This window comes from Palaemon carinicauda, chromosome 1 (genome assembly GCF_036898095.1).
Source record: "Palaemon carinicauda isolate YSFRI2023 chromosome 1, ASM3689809v2, whole genome shotgun sequence".
Taxonomy (NCBI): Eukaryota; Metazoa; Arthropoda; class Malacostraca; order Decapoda; family Palaemonidae; genus Palaemon; species Palaemon carinicauda.
Window position 1 is genome coordinate 47,274,484 of NC_090725.1, and position 24,450 is coordinate 47,298,933.

At 34.6% G+C, this 24,450-nt stretch overlaps 1 protein-coding gene across 5 annotated transcripts in view; it reads left to right on the forward strand.

The window, feature by feature from the left end:
• The window catches only part of LOC137647980 (spermidine/spermine N(1)-acetyltransferase-like protein 1), a 107,718-nt gene that overhangs the window by 61,293 nt on the left and 21,975 nt on the right, over nt 1-24,450 (forward strand). The window contains exons 1-3 of one of the 5 annotated variants that reach the window (XM_068380931.1): nt 2,613-3,269; nt 14,395-14,508; nt 15,182-15,387. In XM_068380931.1, the coding sequence (XP_068237032.1) occupies nt 14,400-14,508; nt 15,182-15,387 (315 nt within the window). In that variant the 5' untranslated portion in view covers nt 2,613-3,269; nt 14,395-14,399. Of the gene's footprint in view, nt 1-2,612; nt 3,270-8,039; nt 8,188-8,593; nt 8,688-14,046; nt 14,182-14,394; nt 14,509-15,181; nt 15,388-24,450 lie in introns of those variants that run through there. The other 4 variants (XM_068380940.1, XM_068380945.1, XM_068380936.1 and 1 more) reach the window with 4 other exon arrangements.

The window sequence follows — 24,450 nt, forward strand, 5'->3', positions numbered from 1 at the left end:
TGTGGAGATGGGGCAATGGAGAAGAAGGCATAACAATGAACTGAGAGAAATGACAGAAGTACCCCTGATAACAAGCACAATTATGGCACAGAGACTGAGGTGGGCAGGACATGTGGCCAGGACCGATGAGGATAGACTGATAAGCCAGATTACTAGAGGACAACCAGAGGGCAGCCGACCTCCAGGAAGACCCCGTATGAGATGGTCTGATAATATAAAAAGGGACATGACAAAGCTTGGAGTGGATGATCCGGGGGATTGGTGGGATTTTGCGCAGGACCGTGGTCGTTGGAAGCTTCTTGTAGCGGCGGCAAAGAGCCATGGAGGCCCGCAGCCAGTGGAGTGAGTGAGTGAGTATATATATATATATATATATATATATATATATATATATATATATATATATATATATATATATATATATATATATATATATGCTTTGGTGTTACTTGTGAATGTTTTTATATACAGTATATGCATTGATATGTCAAATATGTACAAACATGTATGTGCATGAATCTTTATATGGATTGTGTTATATGTGCATATATACATGAATATGTGTATATGATATACTAGTGCAGACGTATCAGCGGTACTCTCTCTCTCTCTCTCTCTCTCTCTCTCTCTCTCTCTCTCTCTCACTAAGTTGTTCTCGTTTACTTTCGTAGATGAAATATTTGAAATATTAGTTGTTTTTATGGAAGAACATAAGTGAAAATAAATCTCGTGGAGATCTCCAAATGGATAACGATAAAATTAGATAGAATGTGATTTTTGTTATAGTTACTACATCAAGAAGTGTTTCTATATAGATACTAACACCAGTGATGCATATATAGAAAAAATGCTGTGACTCTGCATTGATTGTGTAGGTGAAGCTAAAGTTACTATAAAAAAAACGCAAGATATAGAGAAGAAAATCTCAAATAGGAGAACATGAAGCTAGAATTGCTTAATTGGAATACAATATTCGGAATACCGCTGAATCAGCGGATCCTACCCAGGCTACCGTTCTCAAAATATTCTATTTTCATTGTTTATTCTTCTCGTAGTTTATTTATTTCATTTTTTTTCCCTTTCTTCGCTGGACTAGTTTTCCTTGTTGGGGTTCTTGGACGTATAACATCTAGCTTTTCCAACTAGGGTTATAGCCTAGCTTATTATGATAATAATAATAATAATAATAATAATAATAATAATAATAATAATAATAATAATAATAATAATAATATCCAGACAATAACAATAACACTTCAAACGCTGATGACCCCCAGAAGATGAGAAAATGGCATTTTCTGAAAATGTTATGGTAAAAAATCTGTTAGTAATCAAATCAACATAAGAATCAACGAAGATCACCACCAGAAAATAATCTGAATTAAAAAGCACTAAAAGGGATACTTCATAAGGAAATATAAATTTCGTTGATGGCAGGATTAAAGACGAAGCAGTAAACAATTTTCAAACCGTGGTTGCTGACACCGTAAAAAGAAAAATTGGAAAACTAAAAAAAAAAAAAAAAACAATAATATGCGATGTATTCAGCAATGAAGACGAAGTAATTAATGCTATTATAACTTAATTCACAGGAATCATTGTTAGAATCCGATTCATGATGTAGAGAAGACAAGTCTGTTATTCATGTTGCTGTTATCATTATTAATATTTTCATTTTAAAATATTCATGTATAATCAGAAACATATTCATGCATATATAGTATACTAATGATAATAATTATCACAATAATTCAAGAAAAGCGTGGAGTGTAGGAATACCCACTTCATGCTGAAATGTGATCCTGAAGTTCGGTATGCTATTCATGATAATGGCGACAAAGTTATGTTGCGATGAGCAACGTATAGCATACGTGATAGGTACCAGGCGATCACCTACTTCTACTCCCAAAGGTGTGGACATTTTTAAAAAGACTGTGAGTTCAAGACTGTAGACAAGATGTGTGGGAAATATGCAGGAAATCATAAGAGCGAGGAATATAGCTCCCAGGTGGTAGAATGTATAAATTGAACTAAGTAGAAGAAAACAAAGTGATCATAGGCCTATAGTGAATTCAAGATATTGCAATGCACAAGAGTTGGAACTGATGAGACTAAAAGGAAATGCGGTTCATGGGTTTTAAGGACGTCATAAATTGAGGATATGTTAGAAATGGTATCATTCAGATAAGGTAATTGATGAATGGGATATGTTTTGACATATTTGTCATATCTGAAACATGGTTAAATGACTTTGACAAGGCTATGATTGCTGAAAAGACACCCAATAGGTGATATTAAGTACTAGTGAACCAAGTTTTGAATATATGAAAATACACTTTACACACAATAATAGAAAAATATATATCGTAATAGATTACAAACCTCTAAGAACTAATTCAAATATATGTATTGAGGAATTAATTATCCTCATTTAGATGATTATCATAGAAAAAATTGAATTGGTTATCTGTGGAGACTTCAATTTTTAGATGGATGACCAATAAAAGTATGATGTTTCAGCATTTAATGAGATATTGGAATCTTATCAATTGGTAAATAACGTTGATTGTGCTACAGTTTTGGTTGGCCATACGCTGAATTTAGTTTCAGGAGTACAATGAATAATATTGTATCGGATATTAATGTGGAAGTGAAGTGTACTATTCTCCAGTGCAAAAGCTTAAAATATTTAGCTCATCTCGCTAGAAATACGCTGTACTAAGGAAAATAAGCTTTAAAAGTAGACAAAATTTCTTTCCGAGTGTATTTATTGACGAAGTTACAAAGAATATAAATATTGTTATCAATACTCCCTGTGGTTATGACAACCAACGTTTATCAGGCTCTTTTTGACTGCCTTATAACTTTATATAATACGATGAATAGAATTGTATATGATAACATGTGCCCATTGATGGAATCTTACTTATAGCTGTTAAGGGTATTGTAACATCTCGATGGGAGAACTTTAGAAAAGAAAAGGAAACGTAAACAAAGTGGAGCCAGCTAAAAGTGCATGAGTGGAATAAAAAAATCGTAAAGTGCCAATATAATTACCTATTATGAAGGAAAAACTCAACACTATAAAAAAAGAGACCTGAATAAGTTACATCATCTCCTAAATGGTGTAGTGTGAGATATAAGTGAAAAAAAGTCTCCCGAATTGGTAAAGCGACTAAGAACTGGATCATAAATTTCTAGAATTCTTTGAAAGCAAAGGTAGTGCTTGGGGTTTCTTGTGTAATAGAACCAGGAAAATAGACTTTAAAGTAAGTAAAATTCACGCGCGCACACACACACACACACACATATATATATATATATATATGTATATATATATATGTATATATATATATATATATATATATATATATATTATATTTATATATACATATATATATATATATATATATATATATATATATATATATATATATATGCCCCCTGTGGCCGCGGGGGCATATAAAAATTAGAATAGCGCCATCGTTATCCCTGCGTGTCGTAAGAGGCGACTAAAAGGGACGGGACGAGGGGGCTGGGAACCCCCTCTCCTGTGTAAAATTCCTACGAGACATCGACAAGGAGATGGAGCTGAGGAGAGAGTGACTGCTCCCCGCACTCTAGTTTTGGGGTGTTTGAATGTGCGTGGATGTAGTACGATAGAGAGTGAAAGATGTGAGATTGGAAGTATGTTTAGAAGTAGAAGGATGGATGTATTGGCCTTGTGTGAGACAAAGATGAAAGGAAAGGGTGAAGTGATGTTTGGTGGAATGTCTGGTAGAGTGTCTGAGATTGAAAGGGGAAGACCGAGAGAGGGTGTGGCGTTATTGCTGAGTGAATGGATGACAGGTAAAGTAGTGGAATGGAAGGAGATATCATCTAGGTTAATGTGGGTAAGGGTTAGGTTGGGTAGGGAATGTTGGGCGTTTGTCAGTGCGTATGGGCCAGGTAGTGAGAAAAGTGAAGAAGAGCGGAATGAGTTCTGGAATGAATTAACTAGGTGTGTAGAAGGACTGGGTAGAAGGAATTATGTAGTTGTCATGGGTGACTTAAATGCTAGAGTGGGCGCTGGAGAGGTAGAAGGTGTCATTGGGAAGTATGGCGTACCAGGTGAAAATGAGAGTGATGAGAGACTGGTAGATATGTGTTGAACAAGAGATGGTAATTAGTGCTAGCTTCTTTAAAAAGAAAGATAAAAATAAGTATACATGGGTAAGAGTGGCAAATGGAAGAGTAGTAGAAAGGGCATTAATGGATTATGTGTTGATAACTAAAAGAATGTTTGGAAGTTTGAAAGACGTGCACGTGTTTAGGGGTATGGCAAACGGTATGTCTGATCATTTTTTGGTGGAAGGAAAATTAGTTGTAGCAAAAGAATGGGGAAATAGAGTAGGTGGATGTAAAAGGAAGGTAGTGAGGGTTGAAGAGTTAATAAAACCGGGGGTAAAAAGTAAATATCAGGAAAGGTTGAAAATGGCATATGACGAGGTGAGAGTAAGAGAAACTGGTAATTTAGAGGAGGAGTGGAAGTTAGTAAAAGAAAATTTTGTTGGGATTGCAAGTGATGTATGTGGCAAGAAGTTTGTTGGAGGCAGCATGAGGAAGGGCAGTGAATGGTGGAATGAAGGAGTGAAGGTAAAAGTGGAAGAGAAAAAGAGGGCTTTTGAAAAATGGCTGCAGAATAATAGTATAGAGAAGTATGAAAAATATAGAGAGAAAATGTGGAAGTAAAGTGCAAGGTACGTGAGGCAAAGAGGGCAGCTGACCTGAGGTGGGGTCAGGGATTGGGTCAGTCATATGAAGAGAATAGGGAGAAGTTTTGGAAAGAAGTGAAGAGAGTAAGGAAGGCTGGTTAAAGTATTGAAGAGACAGTGAAAGATGGAAATGGAAGGTTGTTAAAAGGAGAGGAGGCAAGGAAAAGGTGGGCGGAATATTTTGAAAGTTTGCTGAATGTTGAGGATAATAGGGAGGTAGATATAATTGCTGTTCCAGGTGTTGAGGTGCCGGTGATGGGAGATGAGAATGAGAGAGAGATTACAATAGAGGAAGTGAGGAGAGCACTAGATGAAACGAGAGTAGGAAAAGCATCTGGTATGGATGGTGTGAAAGCTGAGATGTTGAAGGAAGGGGGTGTGACTGTACTTGAATGGTTGGTGAGATTGTTTAATGTGTGTTTTGTGTTGTCAATGGTACCAGTAGATTGGGTTTGTGCATGTATTGTACCACTATATAAGGGTAAGGGAGATGTGCATGAGTGTTGTAATTCAAGAGGTATTAGTTTGTTGAGTGTAGTTGGAAAAGTGTATGGTAGAGTATTGATTAATAGGATTAAGGATAAAACAGAGAATGCAATCTGGGAAGTACAGGGTGGTTTTAGAAGAGGTAGGGGTTGTATGAATCAGATTTTTACAGTTAGGCAGATATGCGAGAAATATTTAGCAAAAGGTAAGGAGGTGTATGTTGTGTTTATGGATCTGGAGAAAGCATATGATAGAGTTGATAGGGAAGCAATGTGGAATGTGATGAGGTTATATGGAGTTGGTGGAAGGTTGTTGCAAGCAGTGAAAAGTTTCTACAAAGGTAGTAAAGCATGCGTTAGAATAGGAAATGAAGTGAGTGATTGGTTTCCGGTGAGAGTGGGGCTGAGACAGGGATGTGTGATGTCGCCGTGGTTGTTTAACTTGTATGTTGATGGAGTGGTGAGAGAGGTGAATGCTCGAGTGCTTGGACGAGGATTAAAACTGGTAGGCGAGAATGACCATGAATCGAAGGTAAATCAGTTGTTGTTTGCGGATGATACTGTACTGGTAGCAGACACAGAAGAGAAGCTTGACCGACTAGTGACAGAATTTGGAAGGGTGTGTGAGAGAAGGAAGTTGAGAGTTAATGTGGGTAAGAGTAAGGTTATGAGATGTACGAGAAGGGAAGGTGGTGCAAGGTTGAATGTCATGTTGAATGGAGAGTTACTTGAGGAGGTGGATCAGTTTAAGTACTTGGGGTCTGTTGTTGCAGCAAATGGTGGAGTGGAAGCAGATGTACGTCAGAGAGTGAATGAAGGTTGCAAAGTGTTGGGGGCAGTTAAGGGAGTAGTAAAAAATAGAGGGTTGGGCATGAATGTAAAGAGAGTTCTATATGAGAAAGTGATTGTACCAACTGTGATGTATGGATCGGAGTTGTGGGGAATGAAAGTGACGGAGAGACAGAAATTGAATGTGTTTGAGATGAAGTGTCTAAGGAGTATGGCTGGTGTATCTCGAGTAGATAGGGTTAGGAACGAAGTGGTGAGGGAGAGAACGGGTGTAAGAAATGAGTTAGCGGCTAGAGTGGATATGAATGTGTTGAGGTGGTTTGGCCATGTTGAGAGAATGGAAAATGGTTGTCTGCTAAAGAAGGTGATGAATGCAAGAGTTGATGGGAGAAGTACAAGAGGAAGGCCAAGGTTTGGGTGGATGGATGGTGTGAAGAAAGCTCTGGGTGAAAGGAGGACAGATGCGAGAGAGGCAAGAGAGCGTGCTAGAAATGGGAATGAATGGCGAGTGATTGTGACGCAGTTCCAGTAGGCCCTGCTGCTTCCTCCGATGCCTTAGATGACCACGGAGGTAGCAACAGTAGGGGATTCAGCATTATGAAGCTTCATCTGTGGTGGATAATGTGGGAGGTTGGGCTGTGGCACCCTAGCAGTACCAGCTGAATTCGGTTGAGTCCCTGGTTAGGCTGAAGGAACGTAGAGAGTAGAGGTCCCCTTTTTGTTTTGTTTCATTGCTGGTGTCGGCTACCCCCCAAAATTGGGGGAAGTGCCTGGGTATATGTATGTATATATATATATATATATATATATATATATATATATATATATATATATATATATATTTGGTGTGTGTACATCTACTTTATGTATATACATGTAGCCTACTTGTGTGTAAGTATATTGTGTATGCATGGATATGTTTCTGATTATACATAAATATCTTTAAATGAGGATGAACGCATATCAATAAAAAGACATATTGGGGTTGTGGTGGCCTATTGGGAACGTCCCTGCCTGGCGAACGCCGGACTGGGGTTCAAGTCCTGCTGAAGCTTCATAGTTTCTTTAGTATCTGCAACCTCACCATCCTTGTGAGCTAAGGATGTGTGGTATTGGGGAGCCTATAGGTCGTCTACCTGCTGAGTAATGAGCACCCATTGCCTAGCCCTCCCTTGGGGAGAGAGGACTTGGGCTCTAATCATATGTACCGGTATATATGGTCTGTCTCTAGGGTATTATCCTGCTAGCTGGGACATTGTTATCGTCCCTTGCCGCTACCATTCATGAGCAGCCTTTAAACACTCGAAAGGCATAAAAGGAATATCATCTAACATTTCAAATAACCTTGCTATTGGAATATGAGTTCCACCCACTGAAACACCTGCGAAACTAGTTAGAATTTACCCTATATTTCTAATTTCCTAGTAGACTATTTTGCATATATATATATATATATATATATATATATATATATATATATATATATATATATATATATATATTTATATGTATATATATATGTGTGCGCGCGCGTGCGCGTGTGTGTGTGTGCACGCACGCGTGTGCGCGCACGCGTGTGTGTGTGCGTGTTTGTGCATGTGTTAGTGCATGTATCTATCTATCAGTCTCTAATTATATGAATATATATTGCGTGTGTTTTTGTTTGTGTGAGAGTATGTATATTTTTACGTAAGTACCAAAGTACTGAATAGAATCTGCGATAGTTACTAACAATATATAGCTTCAAAGTGAACTGAATTTGTAAACCCCAGTTATGAAAAACCTATTTTGGAATCGATATACGTTAAAACCAAGACGACTTTCTCCTGCATTCTTATGAATAAAAGATTCAAAACCTTCATCAAATACGAATTTTGCAGTCACAAGGAACGTGGTTTCACTGATAATAATCTGGAAGTTGTGTGACATTCATATAAACACACCTGGTATGTTGACATTATTGTTTAAGCAATACGTCACACTGCTGTGCTATGAAATGATGACCTTGATCTTTTAAGCCAGAGGTCTGAAACAGACCGATCTCGGCACTATCAATAAGTTAGAATCGAGACACGTAACGGAGAACAGGTTTGAGGAATTTAGTGAAATATCAAACGATAAACTACTACTAGAAGTTTCTTCCGAATATCCTTAGAAAGGTGAGCTCCATGGCGTCAGGAATCCAATCCTAACACAGAAAAGAATTTATCGTTATAAAAAAGCTGCTTGTAATTACAGTGACAGTGATTTCGATTAGTATGTAATTTATTGATTTCAAATTACAACATAGATAATGATTATCAGCAGTGATATTCATATCAGTTCGATTGTGATTACCTTATCTATTCATATACACATAAGCCTTTTTTCAAAATGTATTACTGTCTCTGTCTGATTTTTTTACTGTCATTCGTGCGAAAGCCCTGATACTTTGTTATACCATATACACAAGAATTAATTATAATGTGTTTAGTCTGTTTTTTTTCTCACATACGATCTAGTTTCACAAAACTTTTGCTTCGAAAATATATATTATACGATAAAATGTATTCCTGTTCATTTTTTTTACAGCAAAGGGCCTATGAAGCTTCTACAGCAAAGGGCCTATGAAGCTTCTTTATATAAGATGTGACCGTTCAAAAGTATTTATTGAATAATGGTAAATGAAATATCCTTTATAATGTTGTTACATGATCTTAAAATAGTTCATTTTATTTGTTCATATCTTCACTTTTAGTTTATTTATTTCCTTGCTTACTTTACTTAATTGGCTATTTTTCCTTGTTGGTGCACTTGGGCTTATAGCATTCAACTTTTCCAACTAGGGTTGTCGCTTAGCTAATAATAATAATAATAATAAAAATAAAAATAAAAATGATAATAATTTCCTTTTTTATATCAGAGGTGTCTTTCATATATGAAAACCAGTCAACAAATACAAGAAAATGATAATACGATTACATTAATTATTATTATTATTATTATTATTATTATTATTATTATTATTATTATTATTATTATTATTATTATTATTATTATTATTATTATTATTATTATTATTATTATTATTATCAAGAGTCTCAGAAAGACCTTGACTGAAGTGTCCCAATGAAAAGATTGGAGCAAAACCTTAATTTGTTCATATTCTCATGGTGTGATTTCGGGTCCTCTGTTACCAAAACTTAATTATATAAACACATCTACCTTAGTGATTGCATAATTCTTTGTCACAACAATTCAAGCATTCATTCCTTTCAATGTTCATCCTCGGTTGTATATATATATATATATATATATATATATATATATATATATATATATATATATATATATATATATATATATATATATATATATATACATACATATAAATATATATACACAAATATATAAATACATATATAATTATATATATATGTATATATATATATATATATATATATATATATATATATATATATATATATATACTGTATATATTCATATATATGTATATTTATATATATGTGTAAATTATGTATGTATATATATACATATATATACAAATATATTTGTGTGTATATATATATATACATATATATATATATATATATATATATATATATATATATATATATATGTGTGTGTGTGTGTGTATATATATATAAATATATATATATATATGTGTGTGTGTGTGTGTGTGTCTGTATGCGTGTTGCGTCTAGATAGGTGCTACTATAGAATATCTAACGAGCTATTTGCTATATCTACCAAAAATTAAGATGCTTCCAAAAGACATAATTATTATCATTTGCACTTACTTCCTAAAACTATTTACAAAACTATTTAGTCAAAAGTGAGGTATTTAACTTATATGTATTAAACCGTAATGTTGGAATTTAACGGTTTTCCAGTGGTGGTTATTGCAGTACTCACTGGAATTTCATGAACAAAATAATACGCTAATTCTAACATTTCACCCATGCTAAATCTTGTATTGATCTAACCAACTAAATCGATAAACTGGATCGATATGACTGACAGCTTGGTTTTGGACATCTCAGTATTACCCGGAATTTCTCTGCTCTGCTCTGCTCTTTTTTTTTCTTTTCTCTTGCATAGGCAGTAGGGTGGCCAAAGCACGAGCCACCTGTTGAGATACTACCGCTAGAGAGTTATTGGGTTCTTTAACTGGCCAGATAGTACTACAGTGTATCTATCTCTGGCTATGGCTCGTTTTTAGTTTGCTAACACATACACTGAATAGTTTTGCCTATTCTTTATAGATTCACCTCTTTTCTCATTTACTTGCCAACACTTAGATAACAGAAAAATTCTTCTTCACTCAATGGGTTGACTACTGAACTGTATTTGTTCGGTGACGTAATTCGAATTCGAACAAAAATTTAACAAAACAAGCAGAAAATATCCAAAGCAACCAAACAAGATGGCGCTGCAAGGAGGAATAGCGAACCAGCGACATGTTTACAGTAGCACACTGGGATCGGAGTTGTAACGGCTCTCCCACGTATCCAATCCTATCCCATATCCTTCAAAACAAGGCTAACTCTATTCGGGGAAGGATAGCCATGGTTGTTTTAAACATGTCCCTGTTACATACACAATATCTTCCTGGATATTCGCTCTATGGGTGATACCTTTACAGGTAAAATTCTTTGGTATATCACTCGCAGGAAAAAAAAAAAAAAAAAAAAAAAATATATATATATATATATATATATATATATATATATATATATATATATATATATATATATATATATATATATATATATATATATATATATATAAATATTTGTATAGTTTGTTTCTAAAAATTATATTAATACCGAATGGCTTCAATATTCCCGGTAGAGGTACAAACTTTCAAAAAAACAAAAAGTAAAACGTGGAAGGTATTTACATTAAAACCATTGTTCGAAAGAAATCCCTAAAAAGTTTGCTTTTTGTTTTTTAAAGGTTTTGTCTATGAAATGGGATGAATACTTTAAAACTGAAGTTTATAGTGAAATTTCCGAAGCTCAGCATCAAAGAAAACAGGGTAATTTGCCCGCCGTGGCATTAAAAACATGGTTTGAGAAAAGCATAATTTCGATTGGCCAGTGATGATTAGAATAAAAATGTTTATACGAATTAACATTCGTAACTTTTCTAAATACCTCCCTTGTCTGAATACTAAAACATCTAAAAAAGGGTTAGCTTCTTGTCGACTTTTATCTTTAATAAAAACTTAATAGATGGCACTGCACTTTGGAGAAATGACCTTATTCACTGGAAATTACTTTTGCTTTCCTCTTTTCTTTAAACTGTCTATCTAACTTCTATTTCCTCAGCCATATTTTCCGGTTGACTTTGAAGTTACTCTCTGACCCTCAGGGCTGTGGTGGCCTGGTGGTAGCGTTCTTGCCTGGTGATTGCCAGACCAGGGTTCGAGTCCCGCTCAAACTTGTTAATTCCTATGATCGCTGCAACATCACCATCCTTGTGAGCTAAGGATGGGGTGTTTGGGGGAGCCCATAGGTCTACCTGCTGAGTTCATCAGCAGCCATTGCCTGCCTTCCATGGTCCTGGCTTGGGTGGAGAGGGGGGATTTCGCGCTGACCATATATAATATGGTCAGTCTTTAATTTTCTTGCTTGATAGGGCAATGAAACTGTCCCTTGCCTCCGTCATCTTTGAGCGGCACAAAAAAAAAAAAAAAAAAATAAATAAATAAGATAAGTTCATTATCCAATGAGAACATGAATGTTAAATGCTGAAAGCTTTTGTTCTATTTTTCTATCTTAAGTAATCTATTTCTCTAAATCCTCTACCGTCATTCAAAATTAAAAGTATGTTCGATATTGCAATATTTTATTTTCCTAGATATAAAACTAAAACAACATTAGTATTTTATCGCAACTAATCGATGCGTATCATGATAAATTGCATATCTTTGAACATTATCTTTAAAGGCATGCGAGTAAACAAATGCATAAACAAACATCTCAATGCAATAGATAAGGACAGATAGTTTTATATTTGATTACGTAAGTTCAATAAATGATTTCGTTAGTAACTGAAGTGACTTTTTTATAGAGCTTAGCAATATCGATGGTTGTTATAGCGCTATCTTTGGTATGATAAAAACAAATTTTGATAAATCTAGGACTAAATTAACCTAGTTTACATCACATGATTTGTCTCCTTATGCTGAAAAAAACATAAAATAATGAATATGGAGGTACAGTGTCACTGCCTGTTAGAGTGTGTGTGTGTGTGTGTGCGTCTGTGTTTCTGTACATATCTCTAAGGCGATTCATAATTTAGGCTCCATATGTGACGTCACAAAATTCTAAATCCAATGCGACGAAATAGTTAGTTCCTTTGGTCGCTGCAACCTCATCATCCTTGTGAGCTAAGGATGGAGTGTTTTGGGAGCATATAGGTCTACCTGCTGAGTCATCAGCCACCATTGCCTGCCCTCCTTGGTCCTAGCTTGGGTAGAGTGGGGGCTTCGGTGCTGACCATATGTAATAAGGTCAGTCTCTAGGGCATTCTCCTGCTTGATAGGGCAATATCACTGTCCCTTGCCTTTTCCATTCATGAGGGGCACAAAATAAAAGATAAGTTCATTATCCAATGAGAACAGATGAAGGCTGAATGCTGAAAACTTTTTTGTTCTATATTTTTGCCTAACTAATCAGTGTTTTACTTAAGTTTGAGCTTAGCTAATTCCCTAAATCCTCTACCGTCATTCCAGGTTAAAAGTGTGTTCGATATTCCAATATTTTATCGTTCAAGTTATAAACTCAAACAAAATAAGTTTTTTATCGCAATAACTCATCGATGTGTATCATGATAGATTGCATATCTTTGAACATTGTTTTTGAAGACATGCCGGTAAACAAAACAAATACATAAAAACATCTCGATGCAATAGGTAAAGACTGATAGTTTTATATTTGATTACGTAAGTTCAATAAAGGATTTTGTCAGTAACTGAAGTTATTTTTTTTAAAGCTTAGCAATACCGATGGTTATTATAACGCTATCATTAGTAATCTAAAGCCAAATTTTCACAATTTTTTTGGCTTAATTACCCTAATTTACATAACATGATTTTTCTACTAATGCTGGAAAAAACCTAAAGTAATAAATATGTAGATATAGTGTGACTACCTGTTAGAGAGAGAGAGAGAGAGAGAGAGAGAGAGTGTGTGTGTGTGTGTGTGTGTGTGCGTACGTCTGTGTGTTTGTACATATCTCTAAGGGGATTTATAATATAGGCTCCATATGTGACGTCACAGAAATATCTAGATTCAATGCGCCGAGATTTGTGACGCCAAATAAAAAACTCAATATCCCTAAGGCTGACTATGCTATTGTTTTCCTTTAGGTGTTCAAAGTGAAAACTATGGATTATTTACTTCATTTGTAATATCATTGTAATAAAATGTATGACAGGAGTTGGCGAGGGTTGTTTAGCAGATGTCGAAGGGACGAAAGAAGCCCAAAGTCTACGGGGTGTGCCATGAGGTAATTTTGTAATGGGTGTAGGAACTAGTAAAAATCTAGGCCGTAAAAATGATTATGTAATTTGATTTTCGATTCAGAGATTTATTTATATCTTAGTAATATTTGTTTCTTTACAAAATAGTTTGTTTTGAATATATAGAAACAATTCTTTTGAACATCCTTGGAAATTATGTAAATGCATTATTTTTTTTTTTGTCTTCTTTTTTTTTTTTTTTTGTATTGCAAAGTTGCTTACGAAGTTTTTTAAAGTATTCAGCAAACCTTAAGTTTGTCTTATGCAAATCGGACTAGAATTCAACCAGTAGTTCGGAAGGCGGCAGATTAAAGGAAAGTGTCATTTTGTCATCATATCTCTGATCTCTGATCATTTTAGAATTGATCTTAAGGAACTGAATTGATGCTGCAATTATCAGACAATTTATGATGACGTGTATTTTTTGGAAAGGTGTTTGTACTATGTTTTTGGAGAAGGGTCAGTAAGGGACGAATGAGAGTACAGGTGAGAAGACTGTGCCATTGACCCAAGATGGTAAGATAAAAGGGGCTCAAGTGTGCCGGTATCACCAACAAACAACTAGAAGGATGGATCTCAAGAAGTCTGATTTGTTATTACTCTCACTGACCCTGTCTCCTTGGTGAATATCCATTTCCGTAATCATTTGTGTGGTAACAGTTTAATGACAGGAACAGATGCGTAGTTATTATTATTATTATTATTATTATTATTATTATTATTATTATTATTATTATTATTATTATCATGGAAATTTAAATGAAGTTGTGGCCGTTGCGTAGCATGCGAAATTGCTTGATATTGAAAATGTTTATATTTTAATTTGATTTTGCAGGTAAAATGAAGCCGTCAACCGTGAGAGAGGCCAAACTATCAGACTGCCAGATTTTGGCAAATCTAATGCAAGAGTCTGGAAAGGAACAAGAAAGAGGAGTGTTAACATGCAAAGGTAAAGACAAATTTAAACATTTCATGAATGAAATCCGAAATTTGTATGAGTACTAGGAATTTCCTATTTAAAATGCATGGCATAATTTTAAACCTTTATCAATGAATTGTTGTAAACTTTTCATGAATAAAATCGAACATTTGTGTCTCTTTGTGGCTACATGAGTAGTAGGATCTTTCTACTTGAGATATCATGCATAATTTTAAACCTTTATTATCGAATGAAAGATATTCTACTTAGTATAGGCCTATTCTTGTCTTTTCGTTAAAAGACAATGGACAATTTTATCCCGGAATCAACTGTCTTAGTTTTCCTTAGTAAGTTTGACCGAATAATTGTCATCTATTTTACACATCTCCCTTTCTGATTACGGAATCTTTAACGTGGTAAAAGAGTTTGTGTATCGCCATGATCAACAAAGCTGTACTAGTTAAGGCCACCCATACTAAGTTGGTTTGCTGTGAGTGATCAGACGAAAATCTCCCACGACCACCAATCCACAGTGGCCAGCATGACGATGAAAACTGGCCAAACACAAGACATGAATAAAGACATATCTTATGTCTTTATCCAGCAATTAACTAGAAACGGTTGCATTTGCTGTTGTTGTTGTTGTTGTTTTTGTTGTTGTTGTTGTTGTTGTTAATGCTCTTGTTGTTTTTCTTTTTTACAGATTTAGAGAAAAAATTATTTGGAAACCATCCCGTCGTGAAAATAATCATCAGTGAAAATGGCGAGGGCGTAATATGCGGCTATCTACTTTACAACTACCGATATAGCACGATTATCGGTCTCGTAGCTTTCCTAGCAGACATTTACGTCATTCCTGAGCACAGGAGGAGAGGCGTCGCTACTGCCATGTGGAATGCAATGGTTAAGGTAAATAAGCTAGACACTAGCTGTTATTACTTAATTAAGCAGATTGTCAGAATGTGTCTGCCTCCTTAACACATTGCTGTTTGGTTATTTAAATCCTTGGAGGTATTATTTCTGCCTATGTGTTTAATTTATTTATTCATATTTAGATTTTAGGTACACACAAAAACAGATATCGATAAACTCTTAAACACACAATCACATAAATGCACATACACACAAATATATATATATATATATATATATATATATATATATATATATATATATATATATATATATATATATATATATATATACATATATTTATATATATATATACACATATATATATGTATATATATATATATATATATATATATATATATATATATATATATATATATATATATATATATATATATGTATATATATTATATATATATTATATATATGCATATATACTACGGAAAAGCTCTTAATTCTGTATAAACTTCAGCAGAAAGGAAAGATTTTCAAAAGCAGAAATTAAATGTTTTTTATGTAAGAACACATGAAGATATCTATACGGGTAATACAGCAATCCTAACTCTACATAAAGATAGGGAGATAATTCCCATTGAGAGAGGAGTTAGAGAGGGAGACCCCATCTATCCTAAATTATTCACAGAAGGAGTTTTTAAGAATTTAGGTTGGGAAAATGCAGGAATTAACGTTAATGGGGAATACCTTGACAATTTAAGATTTCCAGATAACAGTTATATTTAGTGAATTATTGAAGGAATTTTAAAAGCTGATAGAAGAGTATATAAAAAAGAAAGTAGAAATTTAGGCCTGAAAATAATTGGAGTAAAATTAAGATAATATCTAATGAAAAGGCAGATAAAAAACAAATAAGGATTATGGACGAATTTCAGAGATTGTTAATGAATATTCATAGTTAAGACAGAGAGTAATTGTTTTCCCAGGACATGAGACCTGAATTAAAAGGATAAATATAGGATGGAGAGCTTCTGGTAAACAAAATGAGATTAGAAAAATTAAAATACCACTTTTGCTAAAGGGGAAAATAACCAAATGACCCTACCAGTATCAACTTATGCATCAGAAACTTGAGCCTTACTAAAGCCTTAGAACATAAGCTAGTTGCAACTCAAATAGCTATGGAAAAAAAAAGGCAAAAAAGATAGCAACAGGATACGGGTGCAAATTAAAGTAGAAAATATTCTAACAAGTAAGGAAAAGAAAATGGACGAGGACATGACATATAAGGAGAATAGAATATAATAGATGAACAAAAAGAATAACAGAATGGGTCCCTAGAGATTACAAACGAAGCATAGGAAATAAAGTAAGATGGTTGATTGACATAGAAAGATGATTCTATCTTCGATTGTCTTCTTACCATTATGGCTAAGATACAAGAAGATGATAGAAAGGCTTCTTTTGTCTTTGTTGGTGATTTTAATGCTCACCATAGGGAGTGGTTAAGTTCTATCTCTCCTACCGATCGCCATGGCTTAAGAGCTTTAGACTTTGCCTCTGAATCAGGCTGTGAGCAAATCATAAATGAAGCTACTCACAGGTCTGGTAATTGCTTGGACCTCGTATACACTGACTCCCTTGGCGTTATAACTAGTAAGGTTGATTCTCCAGTTGGGACTTCTGATCATGCCTTGATTTCATTATTAGTGAAGACTGAGCAGCCTGTCCCTGATATATCATATTCCTGTAAAATTTATATGAAATCCCAAGCAGACTAGAATGGGATTTTGCATGATCTTTTGTGCTTGAATTGGTCACAATTATATAATAGTGTAGATCCTGTTGTCTCTTTGAATGAGAATCTAGTCAACATAATTGATAGGCGTATCCCTTCTCGTGTGCTAAGGTACCAAATGAAGGACAAACCGTGGTTCAATGATGATTGTAGACGTGCTTATTTGGAGAAGCAGGAGGCCTATCACCTTTGGAAGGGTAACAGATCAGATTTGACATGGAACAACTATACTCAGCTTCGAGCTTTTGCTCAGAGAGTTTATGCCTCAACTGAAAAGGAGTACAATTTAATCATAAAAGGAACCCTCTCTGGTACAACTCAGGAACATAAATGGTGGTCTACCCTTAAATCTGCACTCTTTGGTGTAGATGCAGCAGTTCCTCCTTTACTTAAACCAGATGGCTCAGTCACTCACTGTCCAAAGGAAAAGGCAACCCTTTTGGCTGATGTTTTTGACAGTAAACAGAGTAATGAAAAACTTGAACTTCCTTATTCCTGTTTTCCTGAGGCTAAACTAACTAGTTTAGCTTTTCGATCTCGTGAGATTAAAGCTCTGTTGATGGACCTTGATGCTTATGGAGGTGTAGACCCAAATGGTATTTTTCCTTTGTTTTTTATAAAGACAGCAGATTTCTTAGCTCCAAAGTTATCTGTTATTTTGCGCAAGTTAGCAAGAAGAGGAGCTTTTAGCACTAGTTGGAGAATTGGTAATGTTACTCCTCTATGTAAATGTGTTTGTGGTAGCTCAAGTCCCACTGATTACCGCCCAATTTCCATAACTCCCATATTATCTAAAGTTTTTGAACGTCTTCTGGCAAAACGTCTTAATAGGTTTGCTGAAGGTAATCATCTATTCCCTAGTTTGCAATTTGGTTTTCGTAAAGGCCTTGGAGCATGTGATGCCCTTCTTACAATCTCCAATGCAGTACAGAAATCCCTTGATTGTGGTCGTGAAGTTCGTATGATTGGCCTTGATTTTAGTGCTGCCTTTGACCGTGTTAATCATGAGGCCCTTGTTTTCAAACTGAAACAGTTGGGAGTGGGTGGGTCGTTTCTTAGCATTATTATTGATTTTTTAAGTAGTAGATCTCAAAGAGTAGTTGTTGATGGGCACCATAGTGAGTATAGGAATGTGATATCCGGTGTTCCACAGGGTAGTGTTCTTGGCCCATTACTTTTCATACTATATACACATGACATGTGGTTTGGCCTAGAAAATAAGCTTGTTGCATATGCAGATGATGCTACTCTCTTTGCATCAATTCCATCCCCTGAATGTAGACCTGGGGTTGGTGAATCCCTTAATAGAGATCTAGCTAAAATTAGTGCATGGTGCAAGTTATGGGGTATGAAGTTGAATCCTAACAAAACTCAAAGTATGATTGTAAGTAGGTCAAGGACGGTGGCTCCTCAACATCCGGATCTCAGTATTGATAATGTTTCTTTAAATTTGTATGACTCTTTCAAAATTTTAGGTGTGATTCTCGACAGCAAATTTACTTTTGAGAAACATATAAGGTCTGTGTCTTCTTCAATTGCACAAAAAATTGGCTTATTGAGAAAGTCTCTTAAGATATTCGGTGATCAATCTATTCTGAAGAAGTGTTTTAATTCTTTTATTCTACCTTGTTTTGAGTATTGTTCTCCTGTCTGGTCTTCAGCTGCTGATTCTCATCTTAATTTGTTGGACAGAAACTTACGGTCTATTAAATTTCTTATTCCTGATCTAGATATTAATCTCTGGCACCGTCGTTCAATTAGTTCATTATGCATGTTGCATAAGATTTTTCATAACTCTGACCATCCTTTACATTCAGATCTCCCTGGACAATTCTATCCTGTTCGTAATACTAGGCTGGCAGTTAATTCTAATAGCCAGGCCTTTTCCATCATAAGACTCAATACCACGCAGTACTCTAGAAGTTTTATTCCAGCTGTTACCAAGTTGTGGAATGATCTTCCTAATCGGGTTGTTGAATCAGTAGAACTTCAAAAGTTCAAAGTTGGAGCAAATGCTTTTTTGTTGACCAGGCGGACATGAGTCTTTTTATAGTTTATATATGACATATTTGTTTTTGAAGTTGTTCATAGTTTATATATGACATATCTGTTATGACGTTGTTACTTTTTTTAGAATGATTTACTGTTAATTTGTTCTCTTCAGTTATTTATTTCCTTATTTCCTTTCCTCACTGGGCTATTTTTCCCTATTGGAGCCCCTGGGCTTATAGCATTTTGCTTTTCCAATTAGGGTTGTAGCTTGGATAGTAATAATAATAAATAATAATAATAATAAACAGGCGGGAGAGGAAGCACATATCTAAGGCCTTAGTCGTGCAGTGGGTTATTAACGTGAATGATGATGATGATGACATATATATATATATATATATATATATATATATATATATATATATATATATATATATATATATATATATATATATATATATATATACACATTATATATATACATATATATACATATATATAATATATATATATATATATATATAGATATATATATATATATATATATATATATATATATATTATATATATATATATGTATATATATACATACTGTATATATACGTATATATATATACATATATATATTTATATGTATATATATGTACATATGTATATATATATATATATATATATATATATATATATATATATATATATATTTATATTTATATATATATGTATATATATATATATATATATATATATATATTTATATTTATATATATGTATGTATATATATATATATATATATATATATATATATATTCATATATATACATATATATACATGTATATATATACCTATATATATATATATATATATATATATATATATATATATATATATATATATATATGAGACAAGTAAAGTAGTGGAATTGAGGGAGATATCATCTAGGTTAATGTGGGTAAGGGTTAGGTTGGGTAAGGAATGTTAGGCTTTTGTCAGTGCGTATGGGCCAGGTTGTGAGAAAAATGATGAAGAGCGGAATGAGTTCTGGAATAAATTAACGAGGTGCGTAGAAGGACTGGGTAGAAGGAATTATGTAGTTGTCATGGGTGTCTTAAATGCTAGAGTGGGCGCTGGAGAAGTAGAAGGTGTCATTGGGAAGTATGGCGTCTCAGGTGAAAATGAGAGTGGTGAGAGACTGGTAGATATGTGTTGAGCAAGAGATGGCGATAAGTTCTAGCTTTTTCAAAAAGAAAGATAAAAACAAGTATACATGGGTAAGAGGGGCAAATGGAAGAGTGGTAGAAAGGGCGTTAATGGATTATGTATTGATAACTAAAAGAATGTTTGGAAGATTGAAAGACGTGCACGTGTTTAGGGGTATGGCTAACGGTATGTCTGATCATTTTCTGGTGGAAGGAAAATTAGTTGTATCAAAAGAGTGTGGGAATAGAGTATGTGGATGTAAAAGGGAGCTAGTGAGGGTTGAAGAACTAATGAAACCGGGGGTAAAAATTAAATATCAAGAAAGGTTGAAAATGGCATATGACTAAGTGAAAGTAAGAGAAACTGGTAATTTAGAGGAGTGGAAGTTTGTAAAAAAAAAAATTTTGTTGGGATTGCAAGTGATGTGTGTAGCAAGAAGTTTGTTGGAGGCAGCATGAAGAAAGGCAGTAAATGGTGGAATGAAGGAGTGGAGGTAAAAGTAGAAGAGAAAAAGAGGGCTTTTGAAGAATGGCTGCAGAGTAAAAGTGTAGAGAAGCATGAAAGATATAGAGAGAAAAATGTGGGGGTAAAGCGGAAGGTAAGTGAGGCAAAGAGGGCAGCTCACCGGAGGTGGGGTCAGGGATTGGGTCAGTCATGTGAAGAGAATAAGAAGAAGTTTTGGAAAGAAGTGAAGAGAGTAAGGAAGGCTGGTTTAAGTATTGAAGAGACAGTGAAAGATGGAAATGGTAGGTTGTTAAAAGGAGAGGAGACAAGGAAAAGGTGGGTGGAATATTTTGAAAGTTTCCTGAATGTTGAGGATACTAGGGAGGTAGATATAATTGCTGTTGCAGGTGTTGAGGTGCCGGTGATGGGAGATGAGAATGAGAGAGAGATTACAAGAGAGGAAGTGAGGAGAGCACTAGATAAAACGAGAGTAGGAAAAGCATCAGGTATGGATGGTGTGAGAGCTGAGATATTAGTACCAGTAGATTGGGTTTGTGCATGTATTGTACCACTATATAAGGGTAAGGGAGATGTGCATGAGTGTTGTAATTCAAAGGGTATTAGTTTGTTTAGTGTAGTTGGAAAAGTGTATGATAGAGTACTGATTGATAGGATTAAGGATAAAACAGAGAATGCAATCTTAGAAGCACAAGGAGGTTTTAGAAGAAGTAGGGGTTATATAAATCAGATTTTTACAGCTAGGCAGATATGCGAGAAATATTTAGCAAAAGGTAAGGAGGTGTATGTTGCATTTATGGATCTGGAGAAAGCGTATGATAGAATTGATAGGGAAGCAATGTGGAATGTGATGAGGTTATATGGAGTTGGTGGAAGGTTGTTGCAAGCAGTGAAAAGTTTCTACAAAGGTAGTAAAGCATGTGTTGGGATAGGAAATGAAGTGAGCGATAGGTTTCCGTTGAGAGTGGGGCTGAGACAGGGATGTGTGATGTCGCCGGGGCTGTTTAACTTATATGTTGATGAAGTGGTGAGCGAGGTGAATGCTCGAGTGCTTGGACGAGGATTGAAACTGGTAGACAAGAATGACCATGAATGGGAGGTAAATCAGATGTTGTTTGCGGATGATACTGTACTGGTTGCAGACGCGGAAGAGAAGCTTGGCCGATTAGTGACAGAATTTGGAAGGGTGTGTGAAAGAAGGAAGTTGAGAGTTAATGTGGGTAAGAGTAAGGTTATGAGATGTACGAGAAGGGAAGGTGGTGCGAGGTTGAATGTCATGTTGAATGGAGAGTTACTTGAGGAGGTGGATCAGTTTAAGTACTTGGGGTCTGTTGTTGCAACAAATGGTGGAGTAGAAGCAGATGTACATCAGAGAGTGTTTGGGGGCGGTTAAGGGAGTAGTAAAAAATAGAGGAGTTGGGCATGAATGTAAAGAGAGTTCTGCATGAGAAAATGATTGTAACAACTGTGATATATGGATTGGAGTTGTGGAGAATGAAAGTGACGGAAAGACAGAAATTGAATGTGTTTGAGATGAAGTGTCTAAGGAGTATGGCTGGTGTATCTCGAGTAGATAGGGCTAGAAACGAAGTAGTGAGAGTGAGAACAGGTATAAGAAATTAGTTAGCAGCTAGAGTGGATATGATTGTCTTGAGGTGGTTTGGCCATGTTGAGAGAATTGAAAATGACTGTCTGCTGAAGAAGGTGATGAATGCAAGAGATGATGGGAGAAGTACAAGAGGAAGGCCAAGGTTTGGGTGAATGGATGGTGTGAAGAAATCTCTGGGTAATAGGAGGATAGATGTGAGAGAGGCAAGAGAGCGTGCTAGAAATAGGAATGAATGACGAGCAACTGTGATGCTGTTCTGGTAGGCACTGCTGCTTCCTCCGGTGCCTTGGATGACCGTGGAGGTAGCAGCAGTAGGGGATTCAGCGTTATGAAGCTTCATCTATGGTGAATAACGGGGTAGGGTGGGCTGTGGCACCCTAGCAGTACCAGCCGAGCATGGTTCACTCCCTTGTCAACTGGGAGGAACGTAGAGAGGAGAGGTCCCCTGTTTTTGTTTAATTTGTTTGATGTTGGCTACCCCCAAAGATTGGAGGAAGTACCTTGGTATATGTATGTATGTATATATATATATATATATATATATATATATATATATATATATATATGTTTATATATATGCATATATATATATATATATATATATATATATATTTATATATATAAACATATATATATGTATATACAGTATATATATATATATATATATATATATATATATATATATATATATATATATATATGTATATATTTATACATATGAATATATATATATATATATATATATATATATATATATATATATATATATATCCATATGAATATATACATATGTATACATATATATATATACATATGAATATATATATGTATATATATTATTATACATATATATACATATATTCATAAAATGTTTATTATATATATATATATATATATATATATATATATGTGTGTGTGTGTGTGTATGTGTGTTTATGTATATATACTGCATATAATGTGTGTGTGTGTGTGTGTATGTGTGTTTATGTATATATACTGCATATATACATATATATATATATATATATATATATATATATATATATATATATATTGTGTGTGTGTGTGTGTGTGTGTGTGTGTGTGTATATAAATTTCTACCTCATACCGTGATCGAACCCTAGCCCCTTCAAATGAAAGGCCATGTCGCTTCCAACCATGCCACCAGAGGCTCTAAAAGAAGTCGGAACCTGACTGTTAACTGCAATTCAGGATTTACCTGGTGAGACATCAGTCTCTTACCAGTGAGTTTTCCCCCCACTTCCCGGCCCACCAGGTGACACAATTGCAGTTAGCAGTTTGGTTCCGTCTACTTATGGAGCCTCTGGTGGCATGGTTGGAAGCGACTTGGCCTTTCAATTGTAGGGGCTAGGGTTCGATCCTGATATGAGGTAGAAATTCATTTCTATTTGAACATATTTTGTTGATTTTCATTCATGTATATATATATATATATATATATATATATATATATATATATATATATATATATATGTGTGTGTGTGTGTGTGTGTGTGTGTGTGTGCATTACTGTACTACATATTTTCAACATGAATCTCCAATCATTTTTCTAAAAAAATAATAATTATAGAAGGTATTAAAATGAAAATCTGCAATAGAAGTAAATTGAAATTGAAAGTGGGCATTCATTTAACATCTGCCATTTTCCATGGGTCTTCAAAGACTTCAAAAGGTTTTTATTGAATTTCAACTTGACTCTCTATATGATCTTCCTACTTTTCAGTGTTAACTTTACATAGTTTCTGTCGAGTTTTAAACAGATCATATGGTAAGGGGAAATCGTGTGTCCAGTACACTTAAAAATAACCATAATTTAGATCGGAAATTCTCCGTAAAAATATGCTCTTCTCAGCCGTATTTCAGTAAAATATAAGTGACCGTAATTTAACCATACTCTGTTATTATAATTTTTGGATTAGTGACTGTAATATCACCCCTTTACGTAAATATATCTGTTTTTAGAACGGTAAATGCCTAGTAACCTTTATACCAGGATTTTTACCCATTTTACGGCAAGTGTTTAAC